Source organism: Phyllobates terribilis, unplaced genomic scaffold, assembly GCF_046119375.1.
Source record: "Phyllobates terribilis strain yellow unplaced genomic scaffold, ASM4611937v1 Scaffold_13__5_contigs__length_258822181, whole genome shotgun sequence".
NCBI classification, from domain to species: Eukaryota; Metazoa; Chordata; class Amphibia; order Anura; family Dendrobatidae; genus Phyllobates; species Phyllobates terribilis.
The window spans coordinates 254,423,843-254,436,544 of record NW_027362773.1 but is presented as its reverse complement, the minus strand read 5'-3'; the positions used below and the strand labels follow the sequence as shown (position 1 = coordinate 254,436,544).

The 12,702-nt window shown below is 48.2% G+C and overlaps 1 protein-coding gene across 2 annotated transcripts in view; it reads right to left on the bottom strand.

Moving 5' to 3' along the window:
• Positions 1 to 12,195, bottom strand: part of DNAAF1 (dynein axonemal assembly factor 1) — a 63,422-nt gene extending 51,227 nt beyond the window's left edge. Inside the window, exons 1-2 of one of the 2 annotated variants that reach the window (XM_073659611.1) lie at positions 11,886 to 12,195; positions 2,052 to 2,127 (exon numbers count right to left, since the gene is read on the bottom strand). In XM_073659611.1, coding sequence (XP_073515712.1) covers positions 2,052 to 2,127; positions 11,886 to 12,021 — 212 coding nt within the window. In that variant the 5' untranslated portion in view covers positions 12,022 to 12,195. The remainder of the gene's footprint in view (positions 1 to 2,051; positions 2,128 to 11,885) is intronic. The other variant, XM_073659610.1, reaches the window with a different exon arrangement.
• Between the last annotated feature and the right edge of the window lie 507 nt (positions 12,196 to 12,702).

Genomic DNA, 12,702 nt, shown 5'->3' with positions numbered 1-12,702 from the left:
CTTTAACCCTTAGATTACCATCGAAAATGGGGTGAGTATTTTCGCTGCGTCCAAAACGCTGCGTTCTAATGCCGCACTTGTTTTGTCAGTACAAGCGAATCCACCGCATGTAATGAAATTTCAATTGGACAAGATCTGCAGAGGAGACTTGAGTCTCTGCTACAGAAATGGACATGCTGCGGGTGAGTTTACGCAGTGTCAAAAACAAGCACAGTGAGCATGGGATTTCATATAAATGAAATAAAATGAAGAATTAAATTAAAAAAAACAAACGCGTGGGCTCCCGCATAATTTTCATAACCAACAGAGGGAAAGCCGACTGCTGATATTACTAGCTGGGGAAGGGGCCATTAGCCAAAGATGTTCCCTGGCTATTAATAACAGCTCACAGCTGTTTGCTTAGCCTTTACTGGCTAGATTACAGAGGGACCCCAGAATTTTTTTTATGTAGGATCCCTCTATAAAATCTAACCAGCAAAGGCTAAACAGACAGCAGTGAGCTGAAATTAATAGCCAAGGAAGGGGCCATGGATCCTGGCCCCTTCTGAGGCTAACAATATCATCCCTCAGAGGACCCAGAAATGGCGCATCCATAAGATGTGCCAAATCTGTCGCTTAGCCTCGCTCTTCCCACTGATGTGTAGCGGTGGTGAGTGGGGTAATAGGGTTGGGGTTCATGTCAGCCTTGTATTAGCGGATGACATGAACCCCAGGTTAGTAATGGAGAGGAGTCTATAAGATTACTAACCCCATAGTCGAGGTTTTTGAAATAAAGACACGGCCAGAATAAAGTCCTTATTTTAAATAAAAAAAACACACGGTTTTAATAATTAATTTAAAAACAAAAAAAAACACTGTATGCTCACCTAATAAAACAACAATATCCCTCACCTGTCCGCCATCACGACGTAATCTAGTGTCCCACGACGATCCGGGTCACTCCTACAGCAGTCACATCAGCAGTCACTGATGTGACTGTTATAGAAGACAGCACTGTACACAATAACAGGAGCACGATCGCTCCTGCAGTGTATCGCGATGAGCTGCCGGCGCTGAGGTCACTGGAGTTCAAATAGCTGAAGATCAGCTGAGAGCCCCGGTGACCTCACTTCCTGCATCAGTGTTGCGTGGGAAAATTCTCACGCAGCACAGGTGCTGTAAGTGAGGGTACCGGAGCTCTCAGCTGATCTTCAGCTGTGTGAACTCCAGTGACCTCAGTGCCGGCAGCTCATCGCGATGCACTGTGGAAGCGATCGCGCTCCTGTCAGTGTATTGCCGGCTGCCAGATAGCACGATCGCATCTCCGGATGTGGCTGTGCTATCAGTGACATCGTCGTGGGACACTCGATATTATATGGACTATGGCGGACAGGTGAGCATTATGGTGGTTTAATATTTTATCTTTATCTCAGATGACATGGGCATCCGGGATTAGGTGTAAGGTGAGAATGTGGTGTTTTTTTAAATTGAGTATAATGTGTTTATTATTTTTATTTAAATGATCATTTATTTATTTTTTTACTTTCACTTTCACTGCGCAAGCACCGGCATGAAAAGGCGCTTGCGCTGCTTATTTACTGTGACAGAAGGCGCCGGATGATGGGTGTAGTACTCCCATCAGCCGGCGCCTATGAGCCGCGGTAAGCTTTTTACCGCGGGTCACTGTCACAGCTGAGGGATCACACTCACACCACGATTTTGCAACGCTGTGACCGGCGGTAGCGCTGTTACCGCCGATCACAGACACTGTTTCCCGCACAGTCATGCTGATGACAGAATGGGAAACCAGGGATGTTCATGTTTGGGCCGACTTTTGCGCAAAAGGCTCGGGAACCCGAACACGAATCAGACTTCGCTATATTTGTGCTGATTTGAAATTGGCGATCGTTTTTAGAACATTCTCACTCATCTCTAGGTACTGTCCAAATATTTGTGGACGTGTGTGTGCGTGTGTTTTTGAAGCATCTGAGGCACACACTGGTGGTGATGGAAGTTGTCCCAGGCCATAAGAGCTCTAATGATATACCTGATGTCAGGGTGTACATAATTACCTGGAGCCACTGTCATCCTCCTTCGTAGATGCTAATCTTTTCTCTTCCTTGTGTTCACCAGTTTCTGCACAGTGAACTATGAGGAAAAAATTAAATAGCTTTTAGGAGAAGAAAAAGTTGCATAAATCATCTTATAAGCAAGTGTTATATCTGTCATAGAAAAGGGTTTTCCACCCGTTTTGACTTTTAAATGGCCAAGAATGCTATAAAATAATGTATGCTCACCTTTCTGATCGCCGTTGCTCCTCATTCTTCGCTGCCTGGTTCCCTCTCTGATCTCTGTGCATCAAGTCAGTTACTGGCTGCAAAAGTGACCATCGCATCACCTCTGCAGCTAGTGACTGGCTACAGTGGTCACATGTCCATGTGACAAGAACGGAACATACAGCGACATTCTTTGTACATCCTGACTTGTCCTGTTCTGTCCTGTCAATGAGTCAAATACTATATTAATTAGGCTGCTCCCCTTACCTTAAAGGGGATGTTCACTGCTTAAGAACCCCTTTCCGACAGGTGTCGTACTATTACAATACTTGTCGGGCTCTCCACCTATGGTGTGGGCTCCGGCGCTGAGCCCGCACCTTTCCGGGGACATAATAGCTGATCTGTACAGCTGTCATGTGCCCCTAACAGCCGCGGGTGGAATCGTGATCCACTCGCGGCTTTTAACTAGTTAAATGCCGCTATCAATCTCTGACAGCGGCATTTAACTCGTGCTTACCAAAAGTGCGTCACTAACTCCGCCCATTGGCACCCGTGTCATGTGACCGCAGGTCGCCGATGGGTTAGCATGACAACCCGGGGTCTGCAGGAGACCTCTGTGGCTGTCATTGCCAGATTGCAATGAGCGTCGCCCAGCAGTCGGCGCTCATAACAAGTGAGCATTTCTACTACACACAAGCAATCAGACAATCGCAGCTTTTAGTCTCCCATGAAATCTATTGAAGAATGTGTAAAAGTAAAAAAAAAATTTTTTTAAATATTAAATTTTTTTTTAAAAATAAAAGGTTTATTAAATCACCTCTTTTTCGCCCCATTCAAAATAAACCAAAAAAAAAATATCTAATTTACACATATTTTGTATCGCCGTGTTCAGACTCACCTGATCTATCACTATATAAAAAGAATTAATCCGATCAGTAAACGGCGTAACGAGAAAAAGAATTAGAAACGGCAGAATTAAGATTTTTTTGGTCACTGCAACATTGCAATAAAATGCAATAACGGGCGATCAAAACAGTGTATCTACCCGAAAAAGGTATCAATAAAAATGTTAGCTCAGCACGCAAAAAATAAGCCCCCACCCGGCATCAGATCCGGAAAAATTGAGATGCTACAAGTCTTGGAAAATGGCGACTTTTTTTTTTTTAACAAACTTTGGATTTCTTTTTCACCACTTAATGGGAATCTGTCACCCCCTGGCACTTATCTGACCTTCTAATATGGGCATACAGGTGATAGAAATGTAAATCTGTACCTCCCTGTATGCCTCATATTAGAGGTCTTGTTGCTTTTGAAATTTCTTTTTACTAATTCCGGTTTCTGATGCCTTGCAGGCCCGTAAGGAACCCCAGCCTCCTATGTTCATTACAATATTTCCCCCTTTCCTGCAGGTCACAGTGTCCAGTGACGTGCAATTGAGGAGGCCAAATCCTGCGCCTGCGCACTTCACCTTTTACGCAAGGCGCACTGTTTCCTCCCATCTATGTTCAGTGTACAGCATGGATCTTGTGTGCAGACGAGTCACTGTGACTTCCGCTCCAGTGACCTCCGGTGAGCGCAAGGTGCTCTCCCCACTTCCTCCCGGCATTGTCATCTCCAGGAACCATGTGTATATATAAAAAGATAAGGTATGACAGAGTCCAATAGTAAGCGAGGCTCTGCCCGCTGCAGGTAACATAGTTAAGTCTTCAGCAACACCAGTCCTCCGGTGTTGCTCTCTGGTTTCACCCAAAAGAGACTGGAGAAACACTCCAGAGAAACAAAGCTGACTGAGCATTTAACCCTGCTCAGTCACACCCTGAGGGGAGGTAGGGGAATGGCCTCCCACCCTCTTTGCCATGCTCATAAAACAACACCTTTTTAAGAGAGGTAACCCCCCAGCATATAACATGCTGGTAGAAATTCAGTAGGTTTCCGTTCACAACATAGGAGAGCATCCTGAGTGACACATACCTCAGACCAGTATATCAGACCAGTGACTCTGTCACATATTCCCCCCCTCTGCCCAAAGCCGGGGGTTTAGGCCCCTTCCAATACTAGACAGGGAATCCTAGAGAGGGCATCAGCGTTCCTGTGTAACTTCCCGGGCCTATGCTCCACTTGAAAGTTAAAGTCCTGGAAACCTAGGAACCATCTAGTTACCGTGGCATTTTTACCTCTCTTTTCCCTCAACCATCTTAACAGGGCATAGTCTGACACCAACTTAAACTTCCGGCCTAGTAGATAATATCTAAAAGGATCTACTACCCACTTTATGGCTAGACACTCTTTCTCTACTATTGCGTAGTTCTTCTCGTATGACGAAAGTTTCCGGCTCAGATAGAGAATGGGATGCTCTTCCCCATTTATTTATTGAGAGAGTACGGCTGCTAGACCAACCTCTGAAGCATCTGTCTGGACCACAAACCCTTTCTTAAAGTCTGGTGCGACCAGGACCGGCGGCTTACACAGTGCTAGCTTTATCTGTAGGAACGTGGTCTCTGTTTCCTCCATCCACTTCACCATGGTTGACCAGGTGCCTTTTAGGAGATCTGTCAGTGGCGCAGCCATCATGGCAAAATTCGGGATAAACCGCCGATAATATCCCACCATTCCCAGGAATGCTCTTACTTGCTTCTTGGATAGCGGTTGCAGCCAGGTCTGGATTTCCTCCACTTTATTTACTTGCGACTTTATTTCGCCTCTTCCAACGACTTAGCCCAAGTATTTGGCCTACTCTCTTCCGACGGCACATTTTCTCGGATTTATGGGAAATCCCGCCTTCCTTAGAGCATTGGCCTGTAGTTTAGGTTGGTGACTAGCCCAGTCTGGGCTAAAGACTACGATGTCGTCAAGGTAGGCTGCGGCATACATCTTATGTGGGGCTAGGATACGATCCATAGCCCTCTGGAAGGTGGCTGGGGGCCCCCTGTAGTCCGAACGGCATCCAAGTGTATTGAAAGCACCCATCAGGTGTCGAGAAAGCCGTCTTCTCCTTAGCCATCTGGGACATGGGGATCTGCCAGTAGCCCTTCGTCAGGTCCAGAGTGGTGGTGTACCTCGCCGGTCCAAACCTCGCCGGTCCAATCCTCTCAATGAGTTTGTCGACGAGGGACATCGGGTACGGGTCACACTTGGACACTTCATTCAGCCGGCGGTAGTTATTACAAAACCTCCACTCTCCGTTAGGTTTTGGTACAAGGACAATTGGGCTTGACCACCCACTCTTTGACTCCTCTATCACCCCAAGGTCTAACATCCTTTTCACCTCGGCCGAGATCACCTCCCGGCGTGCTTCCGGAATCCGGTACGGCTTCAGATTCACTCTTACATGTGGCTCTGTTAGTACGTCATACTCTACCACTTGAGTATGTCCCGGCAACTCTGAGAACAGCTCCCGATTCTGATGTAGTAGTTCTCGACACTGTTGCTTCTGGGCCGGCGATAGCGTTTCGGCTATAGTGACCTACTCCACCTTGCCCTCGGGAGCGGCTCCCAGGCAAGGAGTCCTCCGCTTCCCGGTCACTCCACGGCTTGAGCAAGTTCACATGGTAGATTTGGTGCGGCTTTCTTCGGCCAGGCTGGTGGACTTTATAATTAACCTCGCTGAATTTCTCCACCACCTCTCACGGACCTTGCCATTTGGCCAGGAACTTGCTCTCGACTGTAGGGATTAGCACCAAAACACGGTTCCCGGGCTGGAACTGCTTCAGCCTCACCGATCGGTTATAGACCCTTGCCTTGGCTTCCTGCGCCTAGAGTAGATGCGCTTTCAAAATCGGCATCACTTTCGTTAGATTCTTTTCTGCATCTGGGCAACATGTTCAATGACGCTCCGGTGTGGCGTAACCTCGGCTTCCCATGTTTCCTTAGCGATGTCCAGGAGCCCTCACGGATGTCGTCCAAACAGAAGCTCAAATGGAGAAAAGCCGGTAGAGGCTTACGGAATATCCCTTACCAAAAAGAGCAGGAATGGCAGCAGGTAGTTCCAGTCACGTCCATCCTTCTCTACGACTTTCTTGAGCATCGCTTTCAGGGTCTTATTAAAGCGCTCTACTAAGCCGTCTGTCTGCGGATGGTAAACAGATGTTCGCAGCTAGGTAATCTGGAGGACTTTGCACAGCTCCTTCATTACCTTGCTTATGAACTGGGTCCCTTGATCCGTTAGGATTTCCTTCAGCAGCCTGGTCCTGGCAAATATATGAACCAGTTCCCTGGCTATGCATTTGCTCAAAGAGTTCCTTAGCGGTAACGCTTCTGGATACCGGGTCACATAGTCCATGATCACTAGAATTTATTGGTGGCCTCGGGCTGATTTGACTAAGGGCCCTACTAGATCCATAGCAATCTTCTCAAAGGGGACCTCTATCACTGGTAGTGGAACTAGCGGACTACAGAAGTGGGAGGAGGGAGCGGTTATTTGGCAAGTGGGACAGGACCTACAATAGTTCAGAATTTCTTGGTAACATCCTGGCCAATAAATCTTCTTAATATCCTCTCCTGAGTTTTCTCGACCCCCTAGGTGTCCCCCCAGAACATTTGAATTGGTCATATCTAGCACCCTCCGTCTGCATGGCCCCAGGACTAGTAGCTGTTCCACTATCTCACCGCCCCTTAGTTTGCCACCCGATATAACAACTCCCCCTGAACTGCAAAGTGGGGGAACCTGACGTCGGCCCCCGGCTCTTGGGTAACCCCATTACATACAGTAACCTGGTCAAACGCCGCCTTTTAAGGTCAGGTCCCAAACTTGAGTAGTACCAAAGTTCTCTCCGGACACATCTAACTCAGGGAGGTCGGCCTCCTCGGTCACCGTGTCACCTTCATCGCCGGCAAGGACACACAGTGGGAACTCATCCACCTGAAACTTCGTCGAGGGTTCTTCTCCGGGGACCTGGCTTTGCCCACACTACTTAGTCCAGTTCCCTTCTCCCACAAGTCCCTAAAGAAAGAAAAATCATGGCCCAGTATGATGGGATGTATCAGATCCTTAACCACCCTGACCTCGTGCGACTGGGCACCACAGTCTGTTCCCACTGTCACTGTGGCCATGGGGTAGTCCTTGGCGTCCCCATGGATGCACCAAACGCCCTCAGTTTTGGAAGGGACCAACTGGTGGGAAAGGGTAGCTCTGATTAAAGTCACCAGACTTCCAGAGTCTAAACAGCCCAAGCACCTTTACTCCATTTATGGACATAGCACATGCCTGTGCCCCCTCGCCGGGTTGACAGTCCACACTGTAGGCTGGAAACGCATAATAAGAACTTCGCTGCCTAGGCTGCAGTCCATGGGCTCAGGGGACACATGACACCGGGCGGCTACGTGTCCCGGGTTGTGACACCGCCAACAGACCATATCCTTAACAACAGTCCTTGCGGCACCTTCAGTGGACATGGTACGCCCTCCAGTGGTGGCTCTAAACCCCTTCCGTGGTGAACCCGCCCCTATTTGGGTATCACAGTACGGGGCAGTGATTATATCCAGTTTCCCAAGGGATTTCTCAACCACCCTTGTACCTCTCTATCAGGCCAATGAAGTCATCTGCATTCTGTGGATCGGCTTGGGCAATCCAAGTCTGTACCGACTTGGTAAGGGAGCGCATGAATCTATCAATCACCGCCCGCTCAACCATCGAGGCCGGAGTGGAGGACTCTGGCTGCAACCACTTCTGAACGAGATGCAGTAGGTCAAACATCTGCGAGCAAGGGGGGTTGTCGCTGGTGTATACCCAGTGGTGGACTCGTTGGGCTCTCACCGCCATCCCCGGGGGTCATCTTCTGTATGGCCCGTCTTACCGCCTTACTGACGTATGAGTCATTAGTCAGCCCTGGGGTTGGGGAGGTCGCTCTGCCCTGGATGGAGTCCGACCGAAGCTGTATCTGATGCTGCTGCTCCTGCTGGTGCTGAGCCTTTAGCTGCAACTGGATCTGTTGTAGTAACAGCTTGGCCGTCTCCTGTTGAGCTTGCTGCAGGATCTGCTGCTGCTGTAGCTCCCGGAGTTGCTTTAATTGTTGCAGGTGCTGCTGATGTTGCTGCTGCTGGCTCTGGACTAAATGCTTAATAAGCTACTCCATGTTGCCGGACATCTCTGGCTGGCTGACGGCCTTCACCCATCCACCGTTCTCTGTGGCAGGTACACGTGTTCCTGGATCTTTGCCTGCATTCTCCACCAACTGTGGTAAAGCGACTTGCTCGTCTCTCCAGAGGAAGACATAGGACACACGGTTAGGGTTAAACTTCCTGCTGATTTATTCTGTGGCATAAACTCCAGCAGTAACTCATAAAAATAAACAGACACAGACATTGACGCCGGGGGTCAATGTCATTTCCCGACGCCTGCGCAGTAGAAACCTGCGGAGCAGAGCACCGGCAGATGGGGCCAGGGTGAAGCAAAGTGCGCTCTATGTGAGTGGTGCTTTGCGAATGCCTGGGAAGTCAGGGAGCACAGTGCACGTCACCGGGCCCTGTGACGTGCAGGGGAGGGGGGATATGATAATTAAGAATATAGGCGGGGATTTGGGGGGGGGGATAATAAACAGATGGGCGGGGTTTCTTGGTGTCCCCGGGATGCCAAGCCTGTACAAAACAGAATTGATTAAAACGCTTTTCTCTGCAAACAAACCTCTACTATGGGCCATACAGGTATGTATAGATTTACTTTTCTATACCCTGTATGCCCAGAAGTAGAGGTCTGATATCGCCCAGGGGGGTGACAGATTCCCTTTAAAGAAGTTGTCCGGTACTTTTTTAAAATTGCCCAATGTATTCAGCATGTGGGCATAAGTATATTTGTAAATACTTTGTGCTGCTGACATGCATCACGTGACCCCGCTCTGACGTCACGACAAGTGAGGCATGACTCAGCGCTGGGGTCCCCGCGGTGGCTGCTGGGTTGTGGGCGGGGTTACCCCCTGCGTCACACCCAGCATCCATCGCGCGCTTTCCCAATGAATGGGGAGAAGAGTGCGCGGTGGATGCCGAGTGTGACGCAGGGGAATAACCCCGCCCACAACCCAGCAGCCACCGGAGGAACGCGGAAGAGGGACCCTCGGCTGCAGCTTGGACTTGTCGTGATGTCAGCGGATGTCAGAGCCGGCTGCAGCCGGGTGTCACATGATGTCTGTGAGCGGCCAGTGATGGCGCCGCTCACAGGCATTATCTGCAACACAAGGTATTTACAGAGATACTTATCCCCACATGCTGAATACATTGGGCAACTTAAAAAAAGTACCGGATAACCCTGTTTATGTCTTCAGCAACACCAGTCTTCCGGTGTTGCTCTCTGGTTTCACCCAAACTCAGCCTGGAGACTTCACTCTCCAGACCACACACTGCAGAGAAACAAAGCTGACTGAGTATTTAACCCTGCTCAGCCACACCCTGAGGGGAGGTAGGGGAATGGCCTCCCACCCTCTTTGCCATTCCCATAAAACAACACCCTTTTAAGAGAGGTAACCCCCCAGCATATAACATGCTGGTAGAAATTCAGTAGGTTTCAGTTCACACAGGAGAGCATCCTGAGTGACACATACCTCCCCTCGTATATCAGACCACTGACTCTGTCACAATATATATATACACACATAAATAACCTGGAGAATCATAATATCAGGTCAGTTATAGAATTTAGTGAACATGTTAAAAAAAAAAAAAATCAAGTGTGGAATTGCACTTTTTTTGCAATTTCACCGCACTTGGAATTTTTTCCCGTTTTCCAGTACACAATATGGTAAAACCAATGGTGTCTTCCAAAAGTACAACTTGTCCCGCAAAAAATAAGCCGTCACATGGCCATACTGACCGAAAAATAAAAAAGTTATGGCTCTGGGAAGAAAGGGAGCAAAAAACGAACATGCAAAATGGCCCGGGAGTAAAGGGGTTAATAATGCCCCCATGGTGCTGCATAAATAAAACCTATAATTACTTGCTGAACCAGCCCTGTGTGCCCTGCTGGTCTGCTGATAGAAACAATATCACGTGACCATTGCAGCCAATCAGCAACGGCTGTCTGGCTGCAGCCTTTACATTTAGGTCCGAGAGGAAGAAACACTGTGGCGGATTAGTAAATGGAGGCACATGGGGGACACTATTAACATATCATGGCTGCCGGGGTCACTTTACAAGGTTTACAGTTGTGCTCAAAAGTTTACATACCCCGGCAGAATTTTTCCTTTCTTGGCCTTGCTTCAGAGACTACGAATAATAACAAAAAAACTTTTTCTCCACTCATGGTTATTGGTTGGGTGAAGCCATTAATTGTCAAATTACTGTGTTTTCTCTTTTTAAATCTTAATGACAACCAAAAACATCTCGTCCTACATAAAACAAGCCCTCGTACGGCCATATTGACGGAAAAATAAAAAGTTATGGCTCCGAGAAGAAGGGGAGCAAAAAAGTCGGAGTCGGTGTCATGGAAATTGAGGAGTCAGAGGTTTGGCTTACCTACTCCACAGCCCTGGCTACAACCTCTACTGTCAGACCATCAGAATGCGCTCACTGACGGATTCTCGGCTAACTCACTCATTCTGCAGCCAGAAATAGACAGTTCACCCCAGAGGCTATAGAAAATAAATAGTGCTAAATGTTTAATGAACGCCATTTACATAAAAAAAAAATTTGTTTTTTTTTTTTAGCCAAAAAAGCATGCAGTTTGGTAAGAGAAAAATAAATGGTTTGACAACCTCTTTAATAGGGTTAAAGGGGTTGTCCACTACGAGGACAACCCCTTCTTGTGCTAAATGTTTGACCCCTATAAAATAAAGCCTAAACTCACCTCCCATGTCATTCCCACAGTGTCGGCACTCGCTCTCCCCAGGCTCCCGTGTGGTTGTTGTGACAAGTAGTGGCCGGCGTCACTATCAGCGCTGGTGTCACTGTCCCAGCCTTCTGTGGAATTGAACATGAAGAGGAAGTCCAGGCTGCCACTGATCTCTGATTTCCTATTCATGTTCAATTCGTACGAAGGCCGGGGACACGTGTCATACAACCGCACGAGAGCCCAGGGAAAGCGAGTGACAACCCCTTTAACCCCTTTAGATGAACGTTTCCTTCCAGCTGTAGATGTCGTCATTTTGCATGGTGCTTTTTCGTGATCCGGGCACCACTGCTGCCTTAGTTTAGGCTTCTGACGTACCCATTATCGGGACCCCACGGTCATTTTGGCTTAGACTTCTGGGAGCCCCATCCCTGTGTTTCTGGGACATTGCTGCGGTGTTGGCAGTCACCTGGTGAACATGGGAAGGAAGGAGGCTGGCTGTCAGGGGTTATCAGAGCTCTGCAGAGTGACCAGCCTCCGCACAGGACTGGCAGCGATGCAGCCAGGGCTTAGTACAGCGGAGGCAATAAAGGATGTTTTGCACATTACAGCTGAGGCTCCATATTGCTTAAAAATCACTGCACCTTTTCTGAAAGCAAAAAAAAGTTGCAATTGACCACAAGGCCGTCACAAAACCTCCGTCCTCACCCCGACTCGGTCTCATCACTCAACAATTAAACCCATCATGTATGGAAGTATGCCCAATCAAAAGAGTCAGGGCAACAACCAATCAGAATCCAGCTTTCATTCTTGAAAACGAAAGCAATGCTCTGATTGGCTGCTGTGGATAACACTCACTGGTAGCACCCGTCACCTACCGGGCAGCCTCCTGTCTCCTGCCTCTCGGGGGTCCTTACAGCTGTCCACATTCTCCTTGTTCTCACTGCTTTCTTGCTTCCTTACGTCTTCCATTTGCTGCTCTGCTTCTGGACACTGTTCTGTTTTTGGCAGCATTTTACTCAACCGCCCCCCCAAAACACGGCAAATCCCTGTGCAAAGAGGAGTAGATCTATCTGTACGCTAAAGTCAGCGCGTCTAGCGTTACCATGGCAGCTACCATCAGTTAGTCCCATCAGCCACTGCGCGCCCTCAGCGTCTTCCTTGGTTACGCCACAGCGCGCCTGCGCGGGAGAAAGCTCCGGCTGAAGACTCCGCCCACCATGTGTGACGTCACTCTTTCCCCTTACGCGCTTCGCTGAGGTAAAGTCGGCTTCTGTGAGAGAAAGTAACAATGGACGGCGACGTCCAGGGACTCAGCTGTTAGCTGTGGTGTGACATGGTTTCCTGTAGCCCGAAACTTGGCAGTTTAGTATAATAGAGAATTAAAAAAAAAAAAAATGAGAAGCAATTTTTTTAAGTTTTTCTCCCATAAAAAACGCATGGAAAAATTAAGCCATGTGCCCTGTATTTTATAACTATATACCTGCGACTTCTGGTTGTGTATTTAACCCCTTCACCCCCCCCCCAAGCTGGTTAACACCTTCATGACCAGGCCAATTTTTACAATTCTGACCACTGTCACTTTATGAGGTAATTACTCTGGAACGCTTCAACGGATCCCCCTGATTCTGAGACTGTTTTTTCATGACATATTGTACTTCATGATAGTGGTAAAATCTATTCACTATAACTTGC